Source organism: Lipotes vexillifer, unplaced genomic scaffold (assembly GCF_000442215.2).
Source record: "Lipotes vexillifer unplaced genomic scaffold, Lipotes_vexillifer_v1.1 scaffold921, whole genome shotgun sequence".
NCBI lineage: Eukaryota > Metazoa > Chordata > Mammalia > Artiodactyla > Lipotidae > Lipotes > Lipotes vexillifer.
The window spans coordinates 642,231-662,074 of NW_006787800.1; the positions used below are offsets into that span (position 1 = coordinate 642,231).

At 36.6% G+C, this 19,844-nt stretch overlaps 1 protein-coding gene across 1 annotated transcript in view; it reads right to left on the reverse strand.

The window, feature by feature from the left end:
- The window catches only part of TINAG (tubulointerstitial nephritis antigen), a 95,344-nt gene extending 75,920 nt beyond the window's left edge, over nt 1-19,424 (reverse strand). Inside the window, exons 1-4 of the mRNA XM_007460797.1 lie at nt 18,924-19,424; nt 10,749-10,812; nt 10,026-10,115; nt 4,387-4,501 (exon numbers count right to left, since the gene is read on the reverse strand). Of these exons, the coding sequence (XP_007460859.1) occupies nt 4,387-4,501; nt 10,026-10,115; nt 10,749-10,812; nt 18,924-19,278 (624 nt within the window). The 5' untranslated portion in view covers nt 19,279-19,424. The remainder of the gene's footprint in view (nt 1-4,386; nt 4,502-10,025; nt 10,116-10,748; nt 10,813-18,923) is intronic.
- Nucleotides 19,425-19,844: the final 420 nt, after the last annotated feature.

Sequence of the window (19,844 nt, forward strand, 5' to 3'; positions counted from 1 at the left end):
TCCCGAAACGGGGCACGAACCCGCGTCTCCTGCATCGGCAGGCGGACTCTCAAGCGCTGCGCCACCAGGGAAGCCCCATAATAATTATTTTCTTTCTGAGACATTAAGTTCTGTTTTACCCCTGAATATACTTCTGCTTTCTCCAGCACTTTTCTTTCAATATTTTAGCTTATGTTAGCAGCTCCTAAAGTGTGTTCTGTGGAATCTAAATCTTGGGAAGTATTAACAGTCATTATAAACAAACAAAGAAGAAAAGGTTCTCTGATGTCATGAGTTTAGGAAACACTGGGTGGAAAAAAGGTCAGTGTCCTCAATATACTAATGAATAGTGTGCCTCTTCAGAAGAAAGGTACAATACACCATTTCACAAGTGTATTTGACCACAGATGGGACACCTTTATTCCAAATCTTGCAGGATTGGTGGCCCATGGCACAAATGTTGAGAAACATTGAAATAAGATTTTAACTGTGTAATCACCTGTTTTGTACCATAAGGAGACAAAAGACTCAAGTGGCAGAATTTAAAGTTCCTGTAAGGAGCTACATCAGTCCCGTTGTGAATCTATGCAAGCAAATACACAGTCTCAGTGGACTGACAGAGAATTGTCTAATTATTCTTAACGTTTTTCGTGTACAACAATTTGGAACAGAGCTGTCCAATCAAGGCATTGCTTTGAACAATCTCAAGAAAACACTTTTAGGAAAAAGTTAGGCAAAGATTGATCAGCTGGCATTTTTGACCTGACACTAGACATAATTTTAAAGTGGGTGAAGCGAATCTTCATACAAAACAAGGAGCTGCATGGTCTAGGCAGGACCCTCTTGGCCTTCTTTCTTTCCCTTTTTCTCACTTCCTCTCATCCAGTCTGCTTGTACCCAGAGAAAACAGTAAGTTTTTGTTTCCTTTTGTCTGCCCTCACATAGGACTGCCATCCAGGAAAGGCTCCCAAAATCCTTGTTAGTTCTTTCTAATCTCCCATGATCAACATATTTCTATTCCTCATTATTATGAATCACACTCCACAAAAAATCATTTGAATTGAACTAATTCATCCAGATTAGACAGATTTTTTCTTATTTATATAATCATGGAACTCCTTGTATAAGACCTGTTGATATTCTTCTAACTTATGTTCAGCAGACACATTATGGGACTAGTGACTGGAGTCAAGCAATGTAGCCAGGAAACCAGCTACAGGAGAGCTTTCCCAGGAACTGGGAATGACTCATGGCCCATCTTTCCTACCCAAGATAAAGAATTTGGTGAATCTCTGTTCTCATCCAGGTAATGTGCTCAAGGAAAGGGAGATGTTTTAGGCTGGGGATGCAGTGAATTTTCTCAGAAAAATCATTCCCACTGTTGGCAACTGCCTACCCTAAGTGTATATATATATATATATATATATATATATATACCATCTTATGTTGAAAATGGTATTTTAAAATATTGGGGAAAAGTTGTGTGTGGGGAGTTATCCAGAAGCATACCCACACAAAAGAATTCATTTTCACTATTCAGAAGCAATTTGATGTATTGAGGGTATTTTCTATGTAGTCACCAGGCAAAGAATTAATCTAGTTTTTAAGCTCTTCCTGTGGCTACCAGTTTAACTTAGTTCATATAGACCCCACATTCTTCATTGAAGTTCTTGTTGTATTTCTGATTTTCTGATATCTGACCAGGTATTAGGACAACTCTAACACGCAGAAACTTTTTTTTTTTTTTTTTTTTTTGCGGTATGCGGGCCTCTCACTGTTGCGGCCTCTCCCATTGCGGAGCACAGGCTCCGGACGCGCAGGCTCAGCGGCCATGGCTCACGGGCCCAGCCGCTCTGCGGCATGTGGGATCTTCCCTGACCAGGGCACGAACCGGCGTCCCCTGCATCTGCAGGCAGACTCTCAACCACTGAGCCAGCAGGGAAGCCCTCAGAAACTTTTTGAAAGGACCTCAGCTCTCAAGCTACTGTGCCCTAGAAATGGGAAGCTATGTCCTTGTGGGTAACAGAACTCTTACAGATCAGCCAAATTTTCCTTATTGCTTTCCTGGAATTACTTAGCTACTTTATTACATTAATTCATAGCACTAGGTAATTTAAATTCTCCCAGAGTACTAATCATTAAGATTTTTCATTTAAATATCACCATAGTCACTTTTATGCAAACAAATCCCTAGAAGCCAATAAATGATTTAGAATTAGATTGCCTTTTTCTATGCTACAGTGAGTGGCAACCTGGAAAAGAAACATACCTCATTTTCTCTATAATATAAAATACTCTAAATTGCAAAAAATAAAGCTTCAAAAGGAAATGTTAAAAAGAATCAAGGAAAAATGTATTTTGACACCCAAATGAGTATTTGGCTAACTGGGACCATCACTAAAAGCAAGAGAAAGAGTAATCCTTATAAAGAGGGTGAATTTATTATTTTCCTAAACAATTCTGTCTCTTTTTTTCAAGATAGATAAGGACAAAATTGAAAAAGAAAACAGCCAGAAAAAAATAACTCTTTTCCATTTGATCTTATAAGTAAGTCAATAAAAGCTATGAATCTGAGCCACACCTCTAAAGATGTTGCGTCCTACTGATTGTGGAAAAAATCCAAAAGTATATCTAAGCTGATCATTTCATAAAGTTAGTTCTGGCTCCAAGATTAAAAGACTTTTTGTTGTTTTGAACCTGAACTGGCCAAAGTTAACTGATTATACCGGAAGTCTAGGAACCATTTAGGGGCGGATCTTTTAAAGTCCTGGATCTGCCATTTAAGTAATTCTATGGTTGCTTTTCTCTCCTCTCCATCTCCATGTGACTTGGCCTCTCTCTGTGTCAGTGTTCTTGTCTTTAAAATGTGGAGAATTACAATACCCACTACATCAAGCTGGGAATTAGATGAGATAATGTATGAAAGTGCTGATAAGAGTGTTTGGCACACAACTACTCAATACATGGCAGCTATTAAGATCTTTTCTGATACTAGTTATAATTTAGCAGGTCCTGCTACTGGAATTTGAACTGGAATAATAGGTCAGGGGATTACATCTTTTGAAAGCAAAGTGCATTGAACATTTAATGAGGAACTTGTGGATTTACAACTCATCCAACAGCATAAACAACAGCCCTGCTTGCTCTGAAATGCTGAGAGCTTCCGGGCAGCCAGGACCTGACATCTTCATTGCAGAGGGAAGAGCCAGTTCTCCAACAGCCAGGGAACCCCTCTCTGCCCTGGACATATTTTTAATTTAATTTTTATTTTATATTGGAGTATAGTTAATTTACAGTGCTGTGTTAGTTTCAGGTATACAGCAAAGTGATTCATTTATCCATATACATATATACATTCTTTTTCAGATTCTTTCCCATATAGGTTATTACAGAATACTGAGTATAGTTCCCTGTGCTATAGAGTAGGTCTTTGTTGATAATCTATTTTGTATATAGTAGTGTGCATATGTTAATCCCAAACTCCTAATTTATTCCTCCATCCCACCCTTCCCCTTTGGTAACCATAAGTTTGTTTTTGAAGTAAGTCAGACAGAGAAAGACAAATATCATATGATATCACTTATATGTGGAATCTAAAAAAAAAAAAAAAGATACAAATGCCTTGGGCATTTGTAGCAGGCCTTGAATACAATCAAAATCTCAACTGAGAGACACCACAAATGGGATGGTAAAACTGCAGCTCTAAGTTAGACATCTGTGATAACTAGACAGGTGGCAGATTCTTTATGCAAGGTACCTATTATCAGAAGATAACACCTTTTGAAAATGAAAGGGAAAACCAATACAATAGTATTAGAAACACGAGGGTGTTACGAAACATGGCAATTTCATGAAGGAGTTTGCCAGCTCATCAGGGAAATTTGAAGGTGTTCTTTAAATGGAAAATGTGAGGATTTTTGAGGAAAAACTTCTGCTAGTCATCATAGCATACGTGTGTGCAGTTACTGGCATTTATTTTATCTTCATTTCATAATGGAGTATCCAAGAGCTATCAAAATTCTGTTTTGATGAATTCACAAAATAACTAAGTTTACTTAGAAAAAGAAAAATAAGGACAACTAATGACTTGCTTAAGCATTGGGTCACCGAAAAGCCAGTCATCAGAAACATGAATTTCTCTGCAATGATTAGCAACGTAAATAAACACAATCATTCCTGAAGAGAGGAACTATATCTAATTAATATTAGTGAACGTTCAAAGTCCACATGAAAATTTGGGGGGATGTAATAACCATTTTGGGGAAAGGTTTTTTTAATTTATATGACAAAATTATCTCGGAAAGCACAAAACTCACTATTTTAGTTATTTAAAATGGCTTTATATGCACCTATGAACACACTTATACAAACACACACATACATGCGTCAAACAGAGAGGATACTTACTGCCACTTCATTCATACTCAGAAGCAAGGGGCTGGGTGGCAGGGTGCCAAGGCGATATTTGAAACCCTCCTCCAAAGTCATTCCCCAGAATTGGCTGTAGTTCTGAGCTGTCCATCTGCCTTACAAATGAAAGAGAAAAATAGGTACAGATTACATAATGTCACTTTTATTATTACATGTTCATTTATATTTCTGAAATTATATAAAAGCAAATCTGATGAAATTGGAACTGTTACTGAAAGCTAGATATTCATTATATTGATGATGCATTATTGATTACTCTAATAGGGAAGCATATTACTCTTCTTAAAGTAGGTCTATGTCAATTATTTAATGTCTCAAATGAGGAGCCTAAGGCTGTATTAATATAGACTAAATTTAAGAATATTGAATCTCCACATACGGTAAAGGGATTTTAGTGATAATAAGGCCAATATATGCAGTTTCTTCTAAATGTCATTAAATGTATTTTAGAAAGAAGCTTGAATGTTCAGAAATGTACTTATAGGTTAAATAGGGTAATCTGTTTTATTTATAATTTAGATTTGAAAAGAAGCTGACCATGTAAAAACAAGTATCCATGAAAAATTGAGGATAAAATAGTTATATTTTAAAAGATTACAGCAACGCTAATTAATTTTACTGAAATATTTTATTGAAATATTCTATTATATATTAAATGAGTTAATTTGTGGTAAATGCGCAATAATATTAGTCATTATTAATATAATATAAATTCAACTGATGTAAAATTAGATAACAAAAAAGTACCTTTTTTTAGAGACATATTTTGTGGCCTTACATAAAAAAGTAAGCTTTGTTTTCAAAATCTAATGTTGAGATTTCAAGACAACAATTCCTTAATAGATGATAGGAAATGAAAAATGAGAAAGATGAAAGTAATTTAATCATTGTTTGTTTGAATTAGCTACAACTTAAGGACAATATATTTTCAGTACCTAAGGCAAATCTAAACTCTATCCTGTTGTGTTTATCACCAAAATTGTTTACAGTGTGAAAGGCTCTTATGAATGAGTGAAGATATGATTCAATTTTCAATAATACGTCTGGCGGGCTTCCCTGGTGACGCAGTGGTTGAGAGTCCGCCTGCTGATTCAGGGCACACAGCTTCGTGCCCCAGTTCGCGAAGGTCCCACATGCCGCAGTGCGGCTGGGCCCGTGAGCCACGGCCGCTGAGCCTGCACGTCTGGGAGCCTGTGCTCCACAACGGGAGAGGCCACAATAGTGAGAGGCCCGCGTACCGCAAAAAATAATAAAAATAATATGCCTGGCAAGTTAATTCTTTTCTTTTACAAGATCTGTTAGTTCATAAAACTTTAAGCAACTTTGAGCCACAATTTTTAAATGTAATCTCCATCATCCAGGGGATTTCAATAAAGAAACTTTTGAATAGATTAGACATTGTAGGTTTATTTAAGAGACCACCAGGATCAGCCTTAGGCAAAATCATGCAACAGTAAAGTATGTTTTTGGTGCCCTACACTAGTAGTTTTCAAACATTGAGACATTTTGGGGCCATTTAATTAATCATTCAATTTAGTGAATAGGGATCAGTATTTTAAAAGATAAAATAAAATATGAGAAACAATAGGAAATATTAGAGTTTATAGGACAGAGTGAGGGTAAGTACTATTTATATACATTTAAGTATATGTACAAGTGCGTGTGTGTGTGTGTGTGTGTGTGTGTGTGTGTGTGTGTGTGTACTAGGTCATAAAGTTAAATGTAAGATTTACTATAATTTATGCTCAAAAAAGCATGAATAGCACCACTGCTCTGTAGCATCCTTTTTGACCTAGGCTCATCATTAATTTTTAATTGAAGTATAGTTGATTTACAATGTTGTGTTAATTTCTGCTGTACAGCAAAGTGGCTCAGTTATACATACATATATTCTTTTTCATATTCTTTTCCATTATGCTTTATCACAGGATATTGAATATAGTTCCTGTGCTATACAGTAGGACCTTGTTGTTTATCCATCCTATATATACTAGTTTGCATCTGCTAGTCCCAAACTCCCAATCCATCTTTCTCCTACCCCACCTCTCCCTTGGCAACAACCAGTCTGTCCTCTATGTCTGTCATCACTTTCCTTTTAACCCAAGTTAGCATTTACTGAACATTCTTAATTTATCTATCACATTCTTCAGTAAACCCTGGGAACATAGACATAAATTTCTCTACCTTCAAAAAGATCATACTCTAAAAAGCCTACAAAGAGAGAAATGACTTCAGTATGTATAATTTATTAGCAGTAGGTCAAAATCTGATCAGAGTAGAGGACTAAAACGTAACACTTCCTGAAGGAGTTAGAATAATTTTTTACAGAGTGTGACTTTTTAGTGCTCATCCTGGAAGGATGAGAATGAGTTAGACAGCCAGATGTGAGAGAAGAGAGAATTTATTCTAAATAAAGGCAACTCTGGAGCAAAGCAGGTTTGAAATTCGGAATAACCTTTAGGGAATAGCAGATAAGTAGAACACTTAAACTATGAGAGTGACCAGAGAGACAGGGGTTGGAAAGAGTGTAAAAGATGAGGCAGTAAAGCATTTGGTACAGATTGTTATTTATACTGAGGAGTAAAATTATATTCTAAAGCAATGGAGTGTCATTGAAGACTTTTTAAGAACCTGAGTGGCAGAATCAAAGCTTTGTTTTAGAAGGATAACCATGAAAGTATAAAGGATTGGTTGGAATTTGGTCAGACTGGAAACAGAGAGTAAAGTCAGGTCATTTCAAACTAGGCTTGATAAAGAAATGCACTAGAATATAGCATAAGAATAAAGGAAATAAATTTCTAAAGTAAACTTTGTGGGGATTACAAGAGTCTAGTGACTGAGAGTGAAGAGGAAAGAAGCCTCAAACTAACTTCAGATTTTCTGGCTTAGTTGACATGGTAGCGGGGGATGCCAGTAACCAAGGACAATTCAAAAGATTAACCCTTTTGGTTTGGGGTATTTTTGACTTTGAGAAATCAGTAAGAAATCAAAGTCAACTTATTCAATAGATAGTCTATAGACTTTGAGTTCATAAGAAAAATCAGGGTTAGAGATAGGATGGATTAAAAATGGATACAAATTCTTTGTAGCTCTTTCCATCAAGAGATGGAGTCCATTTTTCCAACCGTTGAATGTGAGCTGGCTTGGTAACTTGCTTTGCCCAGTAGAAAGGAGTGAAATTGACAATGTGCAAATTTCAAGCTCTGGCCTCACGTGAGGCCATTTCCACCCTCCACTCATGTCCTGCTTGAACACTGTCATTATGTGAAGAAACCAAGGCTGTCCTGCTGGAGACACACGGGCCCCCCAACAACCAGCACCAGCCACCAGAAATGGGCAGGGGGCCACCTGGACAATGCAGCCCCAGCTGAGGCCCTAGATGTCTGTGGACACATGAGTAACCCCAGGAGAGACCAGGAAAAGAGCTTCAGCTAAGTCCATCCCAAATTGCCGGTATGAACAAATAAAAAGCTTGTGCTTTCAGGGCGCTAAATTCTGAAGTGGTTTGTTTCACAGCATCAGATAAACTGAGACTGTTCTCTCTCTCCCTTTGTTCCACTAACTTGCTGATTATTATTTGTGCTACTAATTTGCCACTTATAACTGCCCTATCACTAGAAATCCTTTTACAAAGTTATGATATGTGGATTCCTCAGCTAGATTGTAAATTCCTCTAAGAAATTATTTATTTGTATCCTCAGCAGTGCCAAAAGGGAAACACATGTTTTATTAATATTAATTGCATTACAACATAATACAGGGAATAAATAAGCACTGAAGTGGGCTATGCAGAATGAATAAAGATTTGGATCTAAATACTACCAAGATGCCGGAAATAAATGTTTTAAAGCAAAGGCTGTATATATTTGTATGTAGGCTATTTTAAAAAGCGCCCAAAATTGACATTGAATGCTATAATATGACTCTGTTTTCATACATGAAAACAACTTGAACATCAGGAACAGTAAATATCTGAGAATTAGAACTTTCTTTTAAATTCAAGGACTTTCTACACTCCCTCCTGTTGTTTCCTGGTAAATAATTTTAGTTTTACTCCTTTTCTTCATACTTTGTCTCTTTTACTTAACTTTTTTCTTTGATCTGTGTATATTTTCTTTACTACAATTTTACTTCACCTTTTTTTTTTTTCAAGTCATCTATGTTTGCTACTAAAAGGCAAATCCTGTGCCTCTTAAATTGTCCTAGAGTACTCTCAGAATAAACAAATGATGGAAAGAAAATTCCTCCTTCCAAGTAAGGGAGCATTCCCAACAGATCTGTACTCTTATATGACTCTTTCCACATTGCTGTAGACTGGGGTTTCTCCTGGGTTCTGTGACAGTGGAAAGCTTGGCAGCTTATCTGGGCTTCTTGGAAGTGTGTGCTTGTTAGCTCAAGCATTTGAATCCTTTTAGGAACCTGATTCAGATAATCTCTCATGATGACACATACTCTCATGTCCTTTTAATGATTTAAATATCACTTAGCCATAGAAAATAATTGTTTTTCCCTAGAAATACTTAAAATGTCACCATATTATCACCTAAAACATTGTCAAAACACATACACACACACAGAGGAGTTGAGAATGGTTTAAGAATATTAATATCAACAAATGTGACTTCCAAGTGTCTTTCGTGTCTTCCAAGAAAATACTCTGGGTGCATTTAAAAATTAGTGTCCCCACTGTCCTGGGAAACATATGTCTTAGGTGTAGCAAGAAGTGATATTTCTACATTTTAAAAATGCATTTCAGGATGACTTAACTTTTATAGGTGCTTGACAATAGGTCTTCTCACGTGAAATCTTTTCCTGGAGGTAGAAAATGTTTTCGAGGGAGTATAGAAATTTGATCAGTGACAGTGGAGAAATCCTGAAGCAGAAAACAGCTGGCCCATCCCTTCTCCCTTCAGTTCAGTAAAGAAAGCCAGTGTCAGCACCTACACCTAATACCCTCTATGTAAGTGGAAAAGTGACTTAATTTATTAATCTATCAGAAAGCATCAAGCAGTTATTTCCTTTAAGTGTCAATCAGCTTAAGCTTCTGTTTATTAGCAAAGTAAAATGGCTCAACCAGTCTTTTGACTCAACCGTGAGTGAAATTGGTTAGATATCAGTCATGCCGATGATGCTGTCTAGATGGACTGGTCGTTTGGGGGATCATCGAGATAAAATACTGCTTACTGAAGGTCAGAGTCTATCCAGGTTAGATGAGCATATGATTGGCTGGGTCAGGGCAGCACCGGAAGGAAAGATGATAAACATGAATGAACCTGTTTGCCTACTTCCTGATTTTGCCTGAATACTTATTTAAACTAAAGCTCCCCCTATTAGCCTCACTCACACCTTGACACTGCTCCTTCCTACACAATTTAAGACCATGCTCTATATTTCCTCTTTGTGCATTTTAATTTTTAATCATTTAATGTTCACCTCTGTTCATTCCAATCTCACATGCCTTTCTAACGCCCTCCCCATTTCTCACCCACTCCTTTTTCTTGCTTTTGAAAGAATGATCATTTTTAGAAGGAAATGATAGGAAATACATTGTTTGAAACCTGAGGGGCAATGGGTGGGGAGGCGTCAAAAAGCCTAGAAAGAAAGATTTCTCTCACCCATAGTCTCCTTTATTGACATGTTCAATTAATTCTGGTTGAACAAGGCATACATGCTGGGAACATTTCCACTGCTGTCCTGAGCATGTGCTGTAAAGATACAAAAGTTATGAAAGTGTCCTGGTCTTTAGGGAGTGTACTTATAAAATTAGTAACCAGAGTTGCACCTTGTTAAGGCATAAAAGATATTTTTGACTAGTGTTAACCATATGACTATTTAATTCTTGGCAAAAATAAATCACAACACATGCATTAGCTACCACTCAATATCTGCCACTTCAGGCAATTAATAAATGAAATGATCACCCAGTCATTGGAGTTTGAAAACATAAGACAATGGAGACAGTAGATCCGACACATTTGTAATTGTAAATTTTCTGCAGGATAATCAATTTCAAGGCAGCTTTGTTTTATATATAGTTACTGTGTTCAAGAACATGTGATTTTCCTGTAGTATATAAGAATGTTTAAAATTAAGAGGTTTGTGAAAGCAGGCCACTGTCACAAACACCAAACTCAAATGTTAAAAGAAATATTCATGATTAGCTTTTAAACATTTATTAAAATTAAATATGCTTATAAAAAACTATGGGTATGTGATATCTTATGACTTATGATTCTATCTGTATTTAAATATATGCTTTGTTTCACAAATGTTCCTTTTATTTGAAGAAAACATACACAGACAGTAGAATTCGGTTCTGCGCCGCTTAAATTCCTTACCAGGAATTGCAGTTTTCTTTAATTACTGATCCTTCTTCATAACGTTGACCATCTCTATGGCAACCTGTCAACATACCATGTAAACAAATCAAAATTCTAAACTGAGTAATAAGTAAACTAAAATTGTATTTAGTTTTTTCAAATATGCAAAAATATTTGGTGCCCATCTGAAGGAAATCCACATAGGGTTTGTGTCAAAGTTTGTATGTCCAATTCTTATGGGCTTGTTCCATAAGGTTCTATCTTTACATTGTGTGTTTGTTCCAAATGAGAGGATTCGTAAATCATAAAATCTAGATTACTGAGGTATTAATCACTAAACGCACTCAAAAAAATAATTAATGTATTCAAGTAGGTAAGCAGTAAAACAGTAGGTAAGCAATAAAACAGTGTTTGAATTCATTTAAAAATCTAATCAACTCTCATATGTAAATATGATTAATTACATATGCTTAGAGGAAGGAGCTCAAAGTGTTGGACCAAAATATAAAGCTATTTCAGTGAATTCACCTTACAAAGGCAAACTCTACTTTTTCTTCAAAATTTAGATCAGGAGAAAAATTTATACGGTTGTAGTCCTTTGTGTTCCAAGTCCAAATGTTTCTCAACCATTAACCAAAACTCGTTGCTATTTTACCAGACTCTATAAACTACTCCAAAGAGATGAATGGTGAATTATCATTATATGAAAACCAATCAGTAAGATACGGTGAAAATAATACCCTGGCTACAAATTAAATCCCTTTTGAAAATATAACTTACACAAATTTAAATTCATGCTGAATTAGCAAAAGTAGCAAAATTTTCTCCTTTGTCATGTGAAAACTTTTTTGACGGAGACATGTCACTGATAGATCACAACAATGGTCCCCAGTTAAATAAAATGAATTCTAACTTTTTATTCATACAATCATAGGAGGAAATCTACATGTTTAGAAAGCATTCCAAGGGACCTGGCTTAACCACCAGCCACAATGTCACAAAAGCCACTTACAAATTAGCTATCCTCCGATTTTTCCAAAAATTGTTTCACAGGAAATATTTTACGAGTGCCCCTCTTCAGCATGCACTGTGTTCTTACAGTTCAATCTTTTGCTTAATGAATCTAAAAATCTCCTTGTATTTGCATCTATCCACCTCTTTTCCATGGATTTTTGACATTCCACTCACGAAAAGAGAGAAGGAAAACACCTCTCTCCAGGACCACAGGGGAGGGGAAAGATTCAACTTTAAATCAAGTTCAGAGTTTTAATTACTACCCAGGATTAAACACTTTTTGTAAATGAATTTCTATGTTTGTAACTTACAAAGACCCCGGAATTTTTACTACTTAGGAAAGCAACAGAAAATTCATGCAACAATTCAAGTTTTATTCAAAGTCAAGGGAAGTACTTCCTTGACTAGTTCTAAAGGAGATGAGGGGCAAAATCAAAGCTGATTTTTAAAAACTTATACTGAAGTATAGTTGATTTACAATGTTGGGTTAATTTCTGCTGTACAGCAAAGTGATTCAGCTATACATATATATGTTATCAAACCTGGTTTTTAATCAAAACCGATGAATGTTGCTTGTCCAACACACCAGTTATATAGATAAAGGGACAAGAAATCACAAAGGTCCTAAGGAAAAAAAGGCTGCCCCTTCTCTAACCTGTACCCCAGCTATTAATTTTGAAGTAAAGAGAATGTTATCACCGTGCCCACCCAAGATCATTAGTACTATGTCTAGTGTTAGCAGAAGTTCCATTTCTTGGTCTTCCCTCCATAATATCAAGTCAGAGTTGACTATAAGAAACAACGTTTGCTGTAATCTCACTTGAGAGTTGGCCTCTTGAACAAACACCATAATCTGTTCATCTGAGTTTGGCCAAGGTGCTAACAAAGTGAAGCATCAAATTCTACACAATACAGAAACGCAGTCCACTCCCTTCCTCCACTCTTCCCCACTCCAGTGTATCCCTCATGCCCTGAACAGCATTTAGAGAGATCTTTTAAAATCTACATTGTGTCACTCCTTGTTTAAAATCCTCAAGTTATTCCCCATCAAATTTAAAATAAAACCAAACTTCTTACAATGACCTATAAGACCTTATCCAAAATCTCTCTTCCATAATCTTTGTCCTCATCACTCCTGTTGTGCTGGCTAAAGGCTTTCCATCATACTGATGAGGATGGAGAGAAGTGGATGAACATAATTTGGAGGCAAAGCAAATGGGACCAGCTCTTGGATTGAGTTTGGAGAATGAGGAAAAAGAGGAATCAAGGGTGTCTTAGTAGGATTTTGGCCTGAACCACAGAGAGGCAGTGAAGCTAATATTGAAATAAGGAACAGGCTTACGGCAAGAAATCAAGAGTTCTGTTTTGCATATTTTAGATTTAGATTAAGTCTAGGTTAGCCATCCTAATGGAGAATATCAAGTAGAGTAGTAATGGAAATTTGGAGTTAAGTCATGATTGGAGCATGAATTTGAGAGCCAGCAACATACATATCTTTAAAGCCTTGAGACTACATAAGAGGCTGCTTGAGAGAGGGTTTGTAGGTAAGAGAAAGACGTCCAGGACTGAGCTCAAGCTCTGTAGCTAACATACATTCAGAATAGGAAACAGGGAAGGAGTGACCTATGAGGAAGAAGGGAATTCAGGTGAGGGCAGAGTCTTGAAAATAAGAGAAGAAAGTATTCCAAATAAGCAAAAGTGGTCACCTCCACAGAGTACCACTGAGGGATCAAGAAAAGAACAGACATCTTAATATTGCATTTGGAAACATGGAAGTCTTCAATAACCCTGCCAAGACAGAGCTCAGTAAAGTAGCAGGAAACAAGGTCTTGTAAGAATGAGCTGATGAGAGGCTTGGAATCAGGAAGTGAAATGTTTCCTTCAGTTATTTTTGCCATTAAAGGAAAGAAGGAAATGGGATAATAGTTGGTTAAGGACATGGAGTTGAGGGAGGGCTTTTTCAAAGTTGGGAGTTACAACTACCTGCTAACCTCCTGCAAGAGAATATCTTGTAAATGATGTTTGCTCACTTTCTTAGTTATTTCCTTGGGGAAAGTCCCTAGAAGTGGAAATTCTGGGTCCAAATTGATGTTTGGACATCTTTAAGGCATTTAATTCATATCGTCATTTTTTTTTTCTTTTCAGAATGATTTTACCAACTTATATTCACCAGCAGTTGAATGAATGAGTTATTCTGTGTCACCCTAATGCATAGACTGTAACTTTGGTTCCCATGTTAGGTACCACCTCATCATGGAAACAGAGTCAGGGTTAGAAATTAACCTTTGATGCTGTATAGCACCATCTCCCAAGCAATGCCTGAATCCTCTTTTGGATTCTACTAGTTTTGAATGAAAAATATTTCTTTTAAAATGCTAATTTGAGAACATGATTGACGTTTAAAGGTAGCAGAAAAATTGGGGGAGTTAAAAAAAACATTTTTGTAAATCAATAGTTTTGTAAATTGATTGATCCAGGAAAGAAAGGGAGAAACGATGCTTTAGGAGAGAAAGAGGGAGAGGAGAGAGGAGACAAGAGGAAAGAGAGGGAGGGAGGGAGGGAGGGACAATTGTAAGGGTGGAGATTTTGAAAAGATAAGAGACAGTGGGAATAAAGACACAGACCTACTAGAGAATGGACTTGAGGATATGGGGAGGGGGAAGGGTAAGTTGTGACAAAGTGAGAGAGTGGCATGGACATATATATACTACCAAACATAAAATAGATAGCTAGTGGGAAGCAGCCGCATAGCACAGGGAGATCAGCTCGATGCTTTGTGACCACCTGGAGGGGTGGGATAGGGAGGGTAGGAAGGAGGGAGACGCAAGAGGGAAGAGATATGAGAACATATGTATATGTATAACTGATTCACTTTGTTATAAAGCAGAAACAAATACACCATTGTAAAGCAATTATACTCCAATAAAGATGTTAAAAAAAAATTTTTAAAAAGAGTGAGGAAGGAGACATGAGCCAAGAAATTCAGACAGCCTCTAGAAACTGGAAAAGGCAAGGAGAGGGATTCTCCCCTAGACCCTCCAGAAGGAATACAGCCCTGCTGACAGCTTGACTTTCTTCCAGTGAGACCCATTTCAAACTTCTGGCTTCCAGAACTGTAAAATAATTATTTTGTGTTGTGATAATTTGTCATAGCAATAGGAAACTAATACAGTGCCCATACATCATTTGAATAAATGATGTATCCACACACACACACACACACACACACACACACACACACAAAACAGACAGTGGGATTTAGAGCTCAAGAGGAGGAATCTACTCCATGGAAACAGTAACCAATATGGGGGTACTTTGAAAATTATGATGATGGAGAGATGAGAAAATTCCTGGTGGCTTTATTTCCTCAAGGAAAAATGTATAAAGCACTTCACAGTGAGTTAATCAAATTGATTACACCTTGACATGATAGATAGATAGATAGATAGATGATAGTAATGGTTGTTGAAATTAAAGGAGTTTTGCAACTTTAACAGCCATTAATACAAAAATGAGGCAAATTAGATATTTGGAAAGTGAAATCCATCTCTTGATTTGAGAAAAGATAGGATGTAACTTATTTTAAAATAACTTCATCATAAAGTGTTCTAATAAATGTGCTGATCTCAATGTCACTTCAGGGAAGGCAGTTGCCTGCTCTATTCAGGAGTCCACATCCCAGGGGCAGTCAGTAGCACTGATCCTGAAAGGCCAGACTCCAGGTAAGCTGCTACAAGGGGTTCCATTATCCATCTTTTAATGAACACTAGAGTAGCAGTATAATGAGTATCAGAAATGGGCTTTCGCTGGCAAAATTAGTGGCTTGTTAATCAGCATAATGGATATAAGTAATCAGCTCTTATCGGTTAAATTAATAGCAATAAATTGATGTAGATTAGCTAAAACACTTAAAAATCACATCCCACTCTCATACTCCACAGTTTTTATGTATCTCTTAAGGTCAAAAGCCTTCACTCTTAGACCTGGTGCCCTAGGATTGATCTTTACAAGGTCCTGTGTCCAGCCACTGGGTAGGAGGATTTATCATTACCTGACACCCTCTGTAATATTATCACATAGGAAAATTCCAGTAAATTTTTCAAGCAAGGTAGATGTGGTAACATCTAACAGGATGGGGACCTGAGACTTCATGGAGCTTACAGAGGTTTATGGATTAGTGTATATCTCCTTACCAGTATATATTTTTGTAACAGTATGCACAGCAGAATTTGGACTGTGATTTATCTTCATTGTAATGTGGTTAAGGAGGTCATGAAGGGATAAATAATCCTCATTCAATTAAAGTGTGTCAGTGGTTTACATCCATTTTTTACCAATGTGAACATAAGGGTTGTGTGTAATCAAATTAGCTTAGGTCTGTTCACAGCACATGGTCCACTAGACTCTTTTCTTAAGATCTGCTACACCAAGAGATTTTGTCTGGAAAAACCACTCTGGTACTGTTTCAAATTCTATCACTTGTTTTCTGTATCTGACATTTGAAATCCTCCAATGACTGGAAGTAACCAGCAGAGATGGGACAAAACCCAGAAGGAAGATGTTTACTCATATGTCCAAACCAATTTACACAAAAGGTACATATCTATTTATTTATTTTTTGACACATTTATATTTTTAAACCTTAAGATAATATAATAGTTTTAAGTCCCAGGTTGAAAAAGAAATGCAGTATAAGAGACTAGACAATAACATGTAACTAGATACTTGAAAAATATTTAATAAATTAGTGAATGAACTAGACAATACCATGTAAGTAGATAACTGAAAAATATTTAATCAGTGAATAACTGAAAAATATTTAATGAATCAGTGATACTTTACTAGCATCTCAGAGGAAAGTCTCTTTATATGGCAAAAAAATTAGTATAAATAGTATATCATTTCTATTTATTTTAGTTAATTTTGTACAATTTTTAAATATTGTGTAGTGCTATTTTCTTTTAACCAGCTACTTTCATAAGGAAGATAAAACAAAAGAAAAAAATCACCTTCATGAGTGCAAATATAGTTTACTGTGAACATTTGCTACTAAATAAACTGATGAATTGCTTCCCTCCATCATGAATGGAATAAAAACTATGCTGGGAACGTAAGTTCTACCTAAAACATGACCCTAAATTAAAGTCTTAGCAAAATTCTAGCTTTCAAGCAAAAATGGACATTGAAGAAGCAGCAATTTCTTTTCCAAATGGGTTACATGATTCAAATAAGAAAAGCTCAAATACGTTTTATCACATCAAAAGCACCACAGCTGATCCATAATACTTATCCTCAACTTCCAGGAAGCTGACCCTATTCATACTTAACATCTCTCAATGAGTTCTCATAACAGGATAAAATCCTAAACTCTTGATGTGGCCTATAAATCCTGGCAAAATCTGACCTCTACTCCCCTCTCAAACCTCATCTTATGTCACCCCCAACCCTCCACTGATCATGACTCTCCGGAAGTGGTGGCCTCCATCCTATTCCTGGGAAGCACCAAGCTCCTGGCTCCCAGATCCCTTTCTGTTGGCCCTTCTTCAGGTCACCTCACTCCTCACTCCTCAAGTCTCCCACCCAAGCTAATGTTATGCATTATTTTACATGTTAATGTTATATTCTGGTATACTTTCTTACCGCACCCTAAGCATTTCCTTCAGAGAATTTAACACAATTTGCAATTGTACAGTGAACTTGTTAAATATCTTATAACCCCCACATATAACTTTACTGTCACTTCCATGAGGATAATATCTTGTCTTCTTTCTTCCCCATGGTTGCCCCCAGCAAAAGCACAACGACTGGCCTTGTGGAGGTAGTCAATGAATATTTTTTTGATGAATGGCTAGGTCTGCCATTTCTAAGAGACTATCTGCCACTTTTTAGGGTGAAATAAATGTTTGCTGAACTGTTTACTGGTAAAGACAAAGGCCTGGCATTATTTTTCTTTTTATTGAAATTAGTTGATTTACAATGTTGTGTTAATTTCTGCTGTACAGCAAAGTGATTCAGTTATACATATATATATTCTTTTTCATATTCTTTTCCATATGGTTTATCACAGGACATTGAATATAATTCCCTGTACTATACAGTAGGACCTTGTGTATGCATCCTATACCTAAAAGCTTATAATACATATGTGTTTTAAGGAGTACTTCCTCAATTTTACAAACAATATGACATTACTGAAAATGAAGGCAACAGTCAGCATCTGGATCTTGCTAAAAGGATACCAAATCCTAGCTTATCCTACATTGTCTTCTAATTGTAATCCCCACTCACCATCACCCATTTAAAGTCATGTGACATAGCTCCGAGGAAACCTGCACTTCTGCCTGTGTAAGTGGAGCAATAGAATTTTATTTTGTGTTTTTGGCAAATTTTGGATATATCGATTGCTCAGATTCTATAGCCATTTTACTATAATTAGACCAATACAGGAAATACCACCATTCTCCTTATGAATTATTTGTATTTATTTGCTCAGTCTTAGACTTTTAAAACTACCCTATATGGAGCACTCTTTTGTTTTCAATAGTTTAAAACCTCAGATTGGCAAAATGAAACAAAACAAAAACACACATCGTGACTCTATTCGGTATTACTTAGGCAGAGAGGGTGGCCACCTTTATTTTGCCTTTGCACTGGTTTAAATGACATTGCTATAACATAGGTTCTAATGCTACAAGGTCCAATAGTCTCATGAAATAGTAAGTAAACTGTTACATAAATCTGCAGAGGATCAGGCTTGTGAACCTGATGAGATTCTCTAAGAGGTTACACTCAAAAAAGTGTGAGAGATTTTTTTCTTGTCAATACATTTTACAAAAAAAAGAAATAAAGAGTTTTAAGTAACTTTTATATAAGTTGAGTGAGTATTCAGAACAGAATCTAGACCAGCCTTCGTGGCTGTCACAGCAGAACTTTCATGAAGGCACTAGTCTGATGCGTGTACCCGGCATCTAAACCAAAGCAGGTTAACAACCCTAAGAAATTTATTCTGGGGATCGAAATATTCATTTTTCATTTCAACTTAAGAAAGGAAGGGAGGAAGGAAGGGAGGGAGGAAGGGAGGGAGGGTGGGAGGGAGGAAAGAGAAAGAGAAAGAAAAAGAAAGTTGGACAGATCTTTTTATGAGCTAGAATAATGCTTGAACACATTCCCAAAGCCTACCTTCTGGGTACCAAGGCTTTGTGTGAGGAGGCCATTCCTTCTTTTCACGGCAAAATGACTTGTAATCAGGACAGCAATCAGAATTCTCCCTTTCACAGAATTTATCACAGTAACACAGTGCATTTGTCTCATAGAACTGAGTCACACAGGCATCATCTCTGTCTTCACAACAACCAAAACTTCTACAGTATTGCCCTTTGAAAACGGCTCTTTTGAATCGAGTACCTTCCAAATTGGTGTGATTCCTAGTGAAATTAGCTCCTAGGTCCACTTCTCTTTGAGATAAATACTGTCTCTCCATCCAAATTTCTGTGGTGAGATAAGCAAGGATTAAAATCTTATATCCAGTCCACATTCTCCAGAGGTCAGGTGTGGCTCCCACTTGCTATTATATTCAGTACCCTTGGCCTTGGGGCTTCTCCTTAGAGCCTGAATTCTAATCATCAAGACAACTCAGCCTGAATCCTGAAACTGATCCTTTACTTGAACTGAGTGTATTTCTTGTAGTTAAACATTAATCAAGAATTTCAATGTTTGCTCAAGATAAGGTAAGTGTTAGAAATAGACCATTGTCATTCCTCCAACGTTTAAATTTTATATTTAATATAATGGGAAAAAATGTCCATCGTCATGAAAATAAATACCTAAAAATCTTAGGTATAGATGATATATTGAATATTGCTTGCTTCCAAAATAATCTAGATTCTTAAATCAAAAACCTCTCTGGAATACACATGGCCCAAATTATGGCTGGGATAACTACTGGCAAAGTGTAAAAAAACAATTTCATCACCTACTTGCACTGCAACTAAAATCCAATCTCTCCTGAGGTTGTCTGCTAGGATCTGTCATAACAATAACACATGCCCAGTCACACACTGGCTTGATTTTCCATGTGTACCCCAGTCACCTACCGGAACC